At 45.2% G+C, this 12,973-nt stretch overlaps 1 protein-coding gene across 9 annotated transcripts in view; it reads right to left on the reverse strand.

Annotated features, from left to right (window-relative positions):
- PHACTR4 (phosphatase and actin regulator 4) overlaps positions 1-12,973 on the reverse strand; it is a 62,131-nt gene that overhangs the window by 32,529 nt on the left and 16,629 nt on the right. For 2 of the 9 annotated variants that reach the window (XM_063419020.1, XM_063419021.1), the window contains exons 2-3: positions 5,903-5,949; positions 3,633-3,731 (exon numbers count right to left, since the gene is read on the reverse strand). The exons of 2 other annotated variants lie outside the window; for them this stretch is intronic. Coding sequence is in view for 3 of the 7 variants with exons in the window: in XM_063419018.1 (XP_063275088.1) it covers positions 5,903-5,918 (16 nt within the window). In the remaining 4 variants the exon portion in view is untranslated. Of the gene's footprint in view, positions 1-2,498; positions 2,522-3,632; positions 3,732-5,902; positions 5,950-6,075; positions 6,160-12,973 lie in introns of those variants that run through there. 5 more of the 9 variants (XM_063419017.1, XM_063419016.1, XM_063419022.1 and 2 more) reach the window with 4 other exon arrangements.

The following is a 12,973-nucleotide window of genomic DNA, read 5'->3' on the forward strand; positions in this document are numbered from 1 at the left end:
TGTTTTTAAAAGGCCAGATTTGCCACTCAGCCTGGACACATTGCTCCTGTGTGAAGAAACAGTAATAACAAAAATCACATGGTATACTAAACCTGCTTATTCCTGGTTCCAGGCAGGCTCCTCTTCTACTCCCAGCCCCAATAAAATCAGCTACTAAAATCCCTGGACAGAATTTACAGGCAATAATCCAGGAGCAAGGTGAATTTAAGGTCCAACAAGTTAAAAAAGAAAACTGGAAACTCTAGAAACCTTCTGCCCTCCTCCATGCCCTACTTACTGAACCACAGGAACTCCACACTCACTGTTTCACAGAAAGCCACCCTGAATTACTCAAAGGATTGACTGCATATCCTACAAGGTCTTATCTCTTCACACAAGGAATAAGATTGTTCAATTCATGAAGCACTTCAGCAAAGGACATTTCTCACTCAACATCAACCTTTGCCACTATCTTGCTCCAACCATCCCGGAGGCCGAAGCATCTCCATTGCAGCACATCCACAGCTAAGCCAGGAAACCACAAAACCAGCAGAATTAACCTCTGCTTTCCCCCAGTCAGAGATACAGGTACAAACTACAACACCACTTAGCACAACAGCTTCAGAAGTCACTCAAAATGGGGTGTAATGGAATTACAAGGTCTCTGGCAGGTCAGCATTTGGCTTGTAGCCTAGGAGGGAAAGGCACAAGAGTTCAGACACCTCCTCAAGTTGTTCAGGGGGGAATTATTGGGTATTAATTTTCAGAAATGCTATGCTACCTAGACGGATGGCTCAGCTGAACCACTTGCATATACAGCAGGCAGAAAAACAGCACGGACATGCTGTCGAGTGTCTCAAGCACCCTAACAGCACACAGTACATTAATTACACTAAGAACTAGAACAAATTTAAGAACAAAAGGCTGTCAGATAATGTCCAAAAGTATTTTGCTAACCCCTCAAGTGCACTCGACTTATTTACAGTAATGCTTTCAGGTAGGTAAGGAAATGCTCTATGCTGAACCTTGTTTAAAAGTCAAATGCTTTCCACAGAGATCAGTTCCAACTCCTGGTAACCTGCCTAAGGAACAATAGGAATTTGCCTTTCTACCTGCTTGCAAGTTAGCACACATCAACTGTAATTAAGGATTTGATCTCAGGCACTTTGGTCTCTTTGGTTCTTCTGCTGTATCACACACAGCTGTGTTACTGCTGCACACACAGCATGCAGCATCTGAGTGGAATCACAGCTTCTGTGTCTTCCTGAAAGAAAAACCCATTCTTTTGTTCTGGAACAGAAATTATGAAGGGATTTCCATTGGCTGCTTAGCAGTGACTGAGCTAAAACTCGCAACCCCGCAATGCTCTGACTGTATATCATACCCAGCACATACTGTTGGCACTGACTGCCAGCTCCATCAGCCTGGCTTAAACTGAAACCTTAGCGCCCCTTCCTGTGCCTAAAGGGGCTCCAGGAGAGCTGGAGAGGGACTGGGGACAAGAGTCTAGAGTGACAGGACAAGGGGAAACGGCTTCCTGCTCCCAGAAGGGAGGGACAGATGGGATATTGGGAAGGAATTCCTTCCTGTGGGAGTGGTGAGCCCTGGCACCGGTTGCTCAGAAAAGCTGTGGCTGCCCCATCCCTGCAAGTGTCCAAGGCCAGGTTGCACAGGCCATGAAGAAACCTGGTCTAATGGAAGGTGTGTGCCCATGCCCTCCCAAACCAAACCATTCAATGATTCTATAATGGTTCCCATAATGGTTTAGAATCTCTGAGCATCTGAAGGTATAGCTCTGATTTTTGGGAATAAAGATGGGAATCAAGCAGCCAGACATGCATCCTGCTGGGAAAAAGCAGCAGAGCTGGTGGGATAAGAACCAAGTATTCAAATTTTCAGCCCTTTCCTCTACTCAGACTGTATTTGGAATCCATGTCTCCAGAAGCAGAAGATTCATATCACACTGGTTTCTTTCTGAGGCATGTAACCCACAAGTCAGCTTAGATGCTAAAACAAATTACTTCTTTGTTGGCACAAAGGTGAAGGACTTGAAGAGTATTTCCTATTTTTAGGAGGAAAAGAACTGGGAAAAAAGTAGCACAGCAGTAGATAAAGAGGATGAAAGTCAAAGAGAATGAAGTCAGCATGAATAAAGCAGTAGCTGCAGAAGGTTCTTAAAGCATAACTTTAAAACATAAACTTAGTATTGCAGGAGCTTTCTAAAAAAGCATCTTTGGGTAACAGCCTGTGTGTACAAAGGCTACTTCACTAATTTCCTCAAACGTTTCACAGCTGTCTCACAGAAATTTAGACATTTTAGGTACTTAAGGGTTCATATCTGAATACCTGCAGAGGAAGTGTGTAAGCATAGGCAGAAACCGTCAACAGAGTGCAAAGTACAGGAGGTCAAAGGACCCAACAGCAAATACTTTCCATGAAAAGGCATTCCACGCTTCCTCTGAACCTGTTCATTAATGATTGCTCATTACTGGGCAAGTGAACTGTAGGTCTGCTCCCACCTTAGGTTGATCCAACATGGCAGCAGAGCTTTCAAGGAACCATGGGCATAAGGTGAGACTTGCCCTGCCAAGCACAAAGATACCACTTCAGTATTTTGCTTTTTAGATCATCCAGACTTGCAGACACATGAAATACTAGATAGAACACAATCCTTTGACAAAGAAAAAGCTCCAAACCTAGCTCAGATCATGGTAAGGTGAGTGAGTGGTCTTTTGGAGGTGGCCTGGGTAGTGACAGCATAGGCAGTAGATGAACAGTAAAAACAGTCTCCAAAAATAGTGTGATTCTTCACCTGCACCACAGGAAAGATCTGAAGAAGGGAAAGATATTCCAGAGACATTTCCCTTCAACAGACTACTTGTGTAGGTGGGATCTTGAGGAAGCTTGGCCTGGCAGCATGTGTATATTTAGATTTTATTTATTCCCTTCCCTAATCTTCATCCTCCCACTGGCATTATCAGCTTCTTCAGAGCAGCCCTGTCCCTCCAGCAGGGACCATGCAGGGCTGGCACTGTTGCAACACCAGCACCACCTCTCATTTCCTCACAGCATAGTGCAGATTCCCCCCCTCTTCAGAACCTCCTCGTCACTGCAACCTCAGCAGTCTGTACATTCCTAAAGCAAAGGCTAGTGGCACAGACACAGCCTACAGGGAAGGTACTCAGTTTTAAGCCCAGTGTTAGTGACAAAGACATGTGAGGCTGCCCTGGCTACAATACCCCACTCCCAAATTCACTGCAGAGAACTAATGTAAAATCATAGAATCCCAGAATGATTTGGGTTGGAAGAGACCTCAAAGCTCATCCAATTCCACCCTGTGCCATGGGCAGGGACACCTTCCACTAGACCAGGTTGCTGCAAGCCACATCCAAATTGGCCTGAAATACTTCCAGGGATGGGGCAGCCACAGCCTCTCTGGGAAATCCATTCCAGTCCGTCACCAACCTCAAAGGTAAGAATTCCTTGCTAATATTTAATCCAAACCCACCCTCCTTCAGTTTAAGGCCACATGCCACAAATTAACCTACAGTCACCTACTCAGGGTCAAGTACCAAAGTTTGTCAGAAGTTTCTGTGTATTCTTCGCTATACTTAACTCAAGGCAGGGTTGTGAGCAAATTTTAAGCTGCATACCTGTTCTAGAATACCATGTATGGACAGCTCTGAAACTTCACTGCAGCTGCCTGGAGACCTGGCTTCCACTCGTCCTCAGAGATGTGCATGAATTAAAATCTGAAGACAACAGCAAATTTCATTTTTAATTAGCCAGGGCAGTCAGCCAAGGAAGCCTCCCCCACCCACCCATGGCTGGTGAAGCCTGACTGCTCAAAAGGATTTACGCTTCCCTGTGCATTCCCAGTGGCCATTCCAAGCACACCAGCTCAAACAAGCGCCAGCCATGCAGCATTGTGAGTGCAGTTAATATCCAACCAGCGAAGGACAGCAATGCATTCAAAGCACCAGGCTTGAAGGGAGCAAAGGGTGCGGACTTGGACTTCAGCTCAGCTCCATCTTACCTCATCTCTGGGATCAACCCAGTACTTCTGAGCTTAGCAGCACTTGGAGAATGAATATCCATAAAAGCAATGGAATTTTAAGGAAATTATAATAAAAAATCCATCTGTATATTCTGTCTTTAATACAGGGCCCTTGGCTCCCAGCACTAAAGAGGTAACACGTAAAGCTTCATGACCAGCCATGGGGTATGTCTGTGCCTGCAAAGATCTGGTACAGATACTCCATCCTAAACTCGCACCACTCAAGTTGTTCAGAGGGAAAGGGGAAGTAACTTTACTTAACCTGGCAAAATGCAAACAGAACATATGGCTTTTCACATCCCAGGCCACCAGCATTCATCAAAACAGGGACTCTCAGAAACCTCAAAAGATTCCAGCTCTGTGTCTCCCTGATCTAGCCAAAAAACGGGGTTCAACTGCATCTGAAAAGGGACACAAAGCTTTGTGATGTGAACAGAGGTGGCTGCTGGCAGTCCCAGAACAGGCTGAGTTCTGGTGAATAAGGAGAGCTCACCAATCATACTGTGGATGGGAGGAACATTGAATGTGTTGTTCCACCCCCTGCTGTGGGCAGGGACACCTTGCACTAGACCGTGTTGCTCAGAGCCTCATCCAACCTGGCCTTGACATTGCTCAAAGCCATCCATAATTCAAGCTCTAGAAACTGAAAAATGGCCCTGCTCTGCTGTGCCATGTCCCAGGGCTGACTAGGAGCTGCCACCTCCACAGGTACTGCTCCAGCCTGAGCTGCCAGTGCCACACTCACTTCCACCGCCTCCACAGGTCATCATTTGGAATTTGCCATGAGTAAATCAGAAGGGAAAGCAATCACCACAGATTAAATGTGCACCTTACAGCATGTCAAAGAGGGCACAGCAGTTCTTGCCACCAGGACTACAAGTACATCATACTTTTATGCAGGAGCTCTTGGCTTGCAGATGATCCAACCAGGCCACTGGGCTCCAACACACCACCTCTGTAGGAAGCCAAAAACTGGTCTCCATCTGCCTCACCATGCACACTGCCCTGCTGACAAGTACAACCATTCCCAAAGTTTTCAGGATGGCATCATCTGACTGCATACACTAACCTAGAAATACTATTTATGAGTTAGAAGTCACCAATTACAGAATCACAGTCCAGAAGATGTGAGGTCAATATGCTGCATAGACACTGGTTTCCCATGGTGCAGGCAAGAGCTTTCATGCAAAGCTCATGTCAATGGCAGGGAAAAAATGGGCATTTAACTCCTTTCTTGTAGCTATTTTAGGCAAACAAATAGAAGAGCTCTCCAAGGCAATCTCTAAGCAAAAAATCTAGGAGTTTTAGTTACAACCATATCCTTGCATCAGTTAAGCCTACCAGCAATGAATTGGCTTGCTTCAGGGCAAGCACTATGCACTGCCTAAAGCAAGAGATCTAAATTTTAATTAAAAAAAAAAAATTAAAAATCCTGTATCTTCTGCAACACAGAGCAGCCTAAAGGAATAAATACAGAACAACAGGAACAACCAGGAGCTGATCCTCCTTTATGCCTTGCCATGCGCCTTGTTCAAACCACCTCATTGCTTCTGGCATCTTCCTTATTAAGAAAGGGGATGTTACTTGTTTTCAAGAACTTGGGATAGCCAAGAGACCAGTATTCCAGATTTCATAGATGGGATAATCCAAAAAAGATCTTCCGTATTACAGAGCTTCTGTCAGATTTGGTTCACACCACAATAGAAGTGCAGCCAACACATCTGCCAAACTACATTATTTTCTAATTACCTTCTACACTTGAAATGAAGACACCAAGATTAAAGTAATCAGGTTCTTTATGACACTTAACCAAGGAGGACAGGTCAGGTCCATAATCTGTGGCAAGAAATCTAAGACCATACTCACCGGTGTTCTCTTCCATTCCTCTTGTATACTAGTGCCCAGAGAAATTCCTACAAAAACAGGAAACAAAGTCAACACACAAATTAAAATTCCAAGTGTGGAGAAAGCTCAGATTTAGTTTTATTTTTCTATCAGCTCTGCACAGCCTACACAAAACCAGTGTGGAGGGAACCTACAGCAGAAATCTTGCCCCAAACTAGAAAGAGCGTGACATTGTCACCCCTCTTCGAAGACATCAGAAACTTCTCATCACACACATGCTGCAATGGAAAGAAAAGAGAAACAAAATTAAGGTGCCATAATTACAAAGCAGCAATATTAGTTCGCAGGGAAAACATTCCACTTCTGCCTCTTCAGGAAGGGATGAGCCTGCTGTAAAAGGGAACAGCCTACTGCTTATCTAGCAAAGGCAGCACAGCACATGCACAGGATGTATTTCAGATGTCACACAGTATTAAGGCACTTCTGAACATACTGGGGGGGGGTGGGGGAAGACAAAAAAAGGAACCAGGATTTTAGTAGAAAAGCTCGTTCTTCTCTGGAGAAAGTTCTGAAATGAGGTGCCAAGGGAACTAAGTTTGGGGAAATCATGATGTGTCTTGATTTTGACAGATTCTGCTGCACAGTAAAAACAGGCTCAGTGTTTTAGAAAAGGGGAGGTTCTGTCCTCAAAATCTTGCAGTTCAAACTTGGACAACCACAACTGGATGTGTCAGCAGGAACAGCATGGGGTGAGTGGGGAAGAACTACAAAATAAGGTTGTTCCAGTGCCGAGGAATCAAAGCCAGCCTTTATCTATAGCCCACTTCAGCATAACCTTTTCCCTATGAAGCCCAGGCCAACTCATCACCTTTGCTCCCAGGAGCAAAGTATCATTTGGTGGCTTTAGTTTAACATCGGATCAGCTGGTCATCTTCATGTGACAACTGGCTGACTGTGCAGCATGTGCTCAGCTTGTTCAAGCAAGCACTGGAGCATCCCGGGGCTGCAGCATCAGCAGAGACAAACACAACACACCATCCATGGAAGCTCTGCTAGTGGGGCTTTTCAGCTTTGCTTTGCTCAGCTGTGTGGGGGAAAATGCTTTTTTGTATCAGACAACCATGCTTCAGGCTACTTCTCTCTAAAGCAGCTCAAATTCCATCACAGTGATGCTCTTGGAATGAGGGGTGGGGGGAAACACCTCAACAGAGCCATTAAACCCTCAAGACATAATTGGTGATCACAGCTTTAAACAGCTTTGAAAAGTGAACAAGTATCTGTACAGGCTTCTGGGCAGCAAATGTGTGGATCTAGGACATCTGAAGGTTTTGATTTCAGAGGCAGACAGCCACAAGTCACTTAGGAAACACCCTCAGAAACTCTACAGCCTAATCCATTAACACTGTTAAAATACAGCTTTCACACACTTTTGGATGCATGGTTTAATGCATCCACGTGCTGCATCAAGGACACCATTTGCAAGAACTGGAATGAATGAACTACAGAATCATTTAGTCAGGAAAAGCCCCCTCAGATGATTGAGTCCAACCATTGACCCAGCACTGCCAAGATGACCACTAACCCATGTCCCCAAGTGACACGTCCACATGTTTTTGAACGTTTCCATGAATGATGACTCCAACACTGCTGTGAGCAGCCTGTGCCATGGCTTGACAACCCTTTTGGTAAAGAAATTTTCCCTGATACGCAACCAAAAACTCCCTGGCACTACTTGAGGCTGTTTCCTCTTGTCCTGTTCCTTACTCCCTGGGAGCAGAGCCTGACCCATATCTTGTCCAATCTCATGCCAGGGAATGCTCCCCTACTGGTGGCAGAAGAGCCACCATCCCTGCCTGCCCTTTCAAGCAAGCAAGGGAAACTGCAACTGCTCCCTCCAAGTCTATTTCAACCTCAGCACAAATGACAGCAGTGCTACCACTCCCCCAGAGCCACCAGGCAGTTAATTTGCCTTTCAAGGGCACTCCTGCACAGGTTGTCCTGAGCTCTGTATCCTACAAGGGGCACATTTGCACCTGGAATACTAATCCTGGCAGCCCGTCACTGCTGGATACTCACTGTGCACACTATAGACATCTGTCACTGCCTGACGGTACAGCTGGAAGCACCTCAGTCTGTGCTGGGAGGATCTTTCTGAGCAGAAGACTAAATCCACAATATCTGGTTATTAACAGAACAAGCATAAAAGGCACACTGCAGAAAAAAAGGTGATGCCAGGGTGTTTGCACTTGCACAGCACTGCCACAGGCTGCCAAACCAGGAGCGCACAGCTCCGCCTGCACTAAGGAACAGGCACTTCCCACCAAAGATATGGATTAAGCAGCGCAGATCCTGCTGCCAGCGTTAACTGCAACTGGCTAATTGGAAAGCTGTATTCTGGAATAATATTTGAGATAACCCACTCCACGGAACAGAAATTTGCTTTTATCCCCAACTGTCACAGGTTTCCCAGATACCTGCTTCTGAGAAAACTTGGATTTTTCATTTCCTCTAGCATGACATGCCACAGTTCCTCTGAATATTCATGTCTTCTGAGTGCTCCCACATTCCCCGGGCCTGACAGCTACGTGAAATTCCTTTGTTCCCGAGAGCCCTGTCGCCGGCACAGCTCAGCAACTTTCAGCACTCCCTCCCCCTCGTTACTCTGGCCACACCACAGCAGCAGAACCACGGTCTTTGTCTGCCTCGAGACTTCAAACACTTTACAGCTTTTTCCCCAGCTCTTTGTACCACTCTAAGAATATAGATTCGTGTTCCATTGACCCGGCTCTGAACTCCTGGCAGTAAGGTGATGGCTTTCTTCCAGCTAGGCTGCTAATCCACACACAATAGAAAACGACTGATTCGCAGCCATGCTGCAGTGTTTTCTTCAGTCTTAACACTCCCTGCTGCACAGGGAATTTTGTCTTTCCCAGCTCTGCCCATGTGCTCTGTCACATCCTCCCACAGCAGCACAAACCGGCCCAATTCCAGACTTTGGACCTCCTCCCATGCCCTCCCACTCATTCCTTGCACCAACACCGATCCAGCTGCTCTGAGAATAGTTAAAGCTGACCCAGATGCAGACCAAGCATGTCCAGAGGAGTGGGCTGGGAAGGACAGGACCTCGACAGCCCCAGCTCAAACCACCACGAAGGTGCACACCAAGGTGCCGCTGTTTGTTCCAGCCTTGGGCAATCCACATTAATGAGCTTTACTGAATATCCCTTTTACAGCTTCCGCCTTTCTTCACAGTCTCCTTTTCGGTCTCCTTTTCGGCAATCCTTACCCAGACCTCTGGAACATTAAGCATTCAGCTTCCTTCAGAATGAAGCTCATTAGCTGGACCCCTCTGTCCTTATTGCTCATCTCCAGCAACATGAACAGCTTCCTTCAAAAGACTACAGCACACTTCCAAAAGTCCAGCTAAAACCTAAGCCAATGTTGGTTGTTTTTCCCAACTAAACTAGAAAACTGACAACTCTTCCAAGCAGAAGTGCCACATTACTTCTCCACAGTGGCTGCCAACAGGCTTGCTCTAGGCATGGAAAGGCAGCTTCCATGCCGGCTCAGCTCTAAATCACCCTTCCAGAGAGGGACACGACAGCAGCTGGGCAGCTACTACAGTGCTATTACTGTAATGAGACACAAAACCCAAGGCTATCTTGGAAAGAAAAGCATGTAGAGGAAAGAAAGGATGCTCTTATAACAGTTTGGAACTATATCCACCAGTTGGAGGGAAAGGGAAGGGTTAATGCACACCTATAGCTTGAGGAACATGGTCCTGCATTAATAGAGACCATGACCCATGAAATTAAACAAGCTCACCTGACAACTCCCAGATGATTATTCATTTTGACCCAATATGGTGCTAGTAACAGCCAATAAACAAATATTATCTCCCATTATGCCACTTCAGCCCTTTGCTTTACACTACTTAAATTACATTGCAGCAGCACCGAGAAGGCTCCCACTGGGGCAGATGAGAAGAGCCCAGCAAAGGGTTGATATTGCCCAAAACAGCTTACCATCATAACAAGAAAAAGTATATACCAGGAATAAGGGCAGCTGGGAGATGGAAGGCAGGCACAGAGCAGCCTCCTCTTCATCACACAGAGAATGTCCTGAGTCTTCCTCTCTGATTTACCAAACTCCACCCAAAAGGCTGATCCAAGCCATTAGGACTCCCCCCAGCTGCAAATGTTTCTCTAGGGCCAGACTTACAAACCCACCCCAACTAGGCCAGGGATCTGGCTGCCTGTTCCTTTTTATAAATGTAATTTCAAAAGTAAAATCAACATTTTATTCTCTCGTCAGTAATTACTCCTTTCAAGAAGCCAGATGAGCAGATTTTTTGAAAAGCTGAGATAAATCCACCTAATGCCCTGGGTCTGTTGGCCATGAAGCTCCATCAGGTCCTCAGGGGGAGGGCTAAAGAAACTTAATTTGTCTGCCAGCAGTGAGATTAAAAGCATGGTAAACAATATTAAAATTCTGTTCTACAAAGCAGAATACCTCAACACCACAAAACTGTTCTCCCAAGGGACAGATTACAGCACGGGTGCACAACTGGAGTTTAAGCATTACAAGGGAACTTCTTAAAAAGCCTAAATAGATCAACCCTGCCAACTGCCCTAGTATAGATTACAAGACAAGGTGTAAAGGTATAATTAACCTCTTGTTGGACAGAGTGGTACAAAGGGGAAGAGATGCACAAGCCCCTTTTCAAGTCAGCGGATGCCAAAAACTCATATATTTTTCTCACTCTGTCTAAAAACAAACCAGCTCCACCTAAAAGTCTTGGTTTGCTCATGTCCTTCAGTTATGTGGTTTGAACATCATTTGCTGGTTTCTGCAAATTGCTGGAACTACAAATGCTGGTTTCAAAATCCTCTGAGCAGCCTCGGCTGACCCAGTTTGTTCTGCACTAATCACACACAGAGCAGTGGAGAGGTCAGTTGGAGGGAAATCAGAATATTCCTCCTCAACACAGATTAAACCCAGTTGTTATGCAGCCTAATCTGGCAATATGTTAATTAACAGGGTGCACCACTAATTAACAGCACAGCAGCTTCCCTCTCTTTCCAAGGATCCCAACACTACAAGCATTTTTGCACTTGTTGGGAAGCAATGGCTTTGAGCAGGACACAGCAGCTGGTCAGCACAAGGAATAGGTTTTGTGGAAGAAGTGGAAAAATCAGACAATAGTATAACAACTCTGTGTGCAATTTAAATAGAAAATTGGAATAGCCAGGATTGAAAACCTCAGTATAGTTCATATTACAGTCAATGAAACCAGTGGCTTTTTGTCACAGATTCAATATTTGACAAGTGGCTCCCCACATAAACAGCAAATGTTTTCCAGCACCTCAGTAGCTGCCTGTGGGTGGCATAGTAATATAAGGTTACCGGAGAGGAACTGGAAAGGGAAGGAAGCTGCATCCTCTGGGGCTGCACCATGGGGAAGGTGAGTGGCTTTTTCCAACACTTGGACATAGGTAAATCTTAAAACTACTCATGGACATGCTGTGCAGAACATTGGAATGGGACTCCAGACCCCACATCGTTACTGCTCTGCTACTGACTAGCAAAGAATCTCTGATGCTGGAAAAGATCTCCAGGATCATGGAGTCCAACCTGTGACCAATCACCATCTTGTCAACCAGACCAGAGTACTGCATGCCACACCCGGTATCCCTTGAGTACCTCCAGGGACAGCGGACATTGGACACTGGACAAGGCCCTTTATCTATACCTCAGTTTCCTCATCTTCAAGATGTGATTAACTTCTTTTGTAAAGCGATTCAAACACAAATTAAAACTTGCAATACTCCATTTCCTAGAAACTTTCATCTTATGTAGGCTCCACAGTAGCACATGGACACTTTATTCATCTCACAAACCAAAGACAGCAAGTTCTCCCATACTTCTATTTGAAACAGACAATACAAAATCTGAAAAGGCCACTCCCAGGTGTTTCAGTTCACTGAAGGAGACATTCACCAAACCTGGAACAAAAAGCCAGCAGTCTATGGGAAAGTAAGGCACATAGGAACACAGCACAGCTTCTGCACCAGCCCCAAGTGACAAATGCTATTTCTATTTAGTTCTCAGTACAGGAAACACCTCTAATTTGCCTCCAGACCTGCTGACAGCTAATCCACCACTCTGGAGGTGCAGATACATGCAGAGAAAAAAAATGCAGAAAAAATTGCAGAAAAAACTGCAGTATGAATACAGCAAACTAGCTTCCCTCTTCACTGTCCTTGAAGCGGCTGAAGGGCGTTTTGGACCAAAATTACCTTCTTGATAAAAGCAGAGGGTAAAATTAAAGCAGAATGGCCCATTCACGCAGAGGACAGATGCTCTTATTACTGTGGAAGCTGATACAGGAGTAGGAGGATTCAAAGGGAGGTAGCAAAGCATGGCTATTCTGTGATCAGCTGCTTGATATAATGAAACCCAGAAAATTAAAGAAGTTCTGGACACCTACAAGACCAACACACACCACTTAATCTATCAATACATATGAACGCTCAAAATGCATTAACAGATTCTTGAAGAACGCAACTCCTGTAGCTTGCTGTTACCCAGAAAAGTTTGGGCACAGCAAAGGACAGAGAAAAGGAAGGCAACTGATGTCTTTGTAAAGTAGTTTCTATAGAGCATCCCAGTTATCCAGGACCACAAAAATCTTTGCACAGTGGGACTTAAGAAAAGGAACCAGCTTCACCAGCACCTTCAGCACAGCAAAAAAACAATGAATATCTGAAGTGCAGAGCTGTATTGCCCAAAATCTAAGTTGTACTTTCCATTTCTCCCTCTTTCCACAATGCAGTAGATGACAAACTGAATTCTTGACTACGCAAATCCATATTAGGATGAACTTTATCGCTGCTGAAGCCACTAGGGCATTCCCAGTTAGTTACAAAAACATCCACTGTAAACCCAGACCACAGCCCAGCCACAAGGCCCATATAAATTAATTAGTGCAGTAATTGAAAGCACAGAGGAGATGGGGAAATGCCTTGAGTACAATTCACCTTTCAGAAAAGGTTATGTAAGTGTAAAGGGAAAACAACCAGGAATGTGGTC

The sequence above is a fragment of the Prinia subflava genome, chromosome 24 (assembly GCF_021018805.1).
Source record: "Prinia subflava isolate CZ2003 ecotype Zambia chromosome 24, Cam_Psub_1.2, whole genome shotgun sequence".
Classification (NCBI taxonomy): Eukaryota; Metazoa; Chordata; class Aves; order Passeriformes; family Cisticolidae; genus Prinia; species Prinia subflava.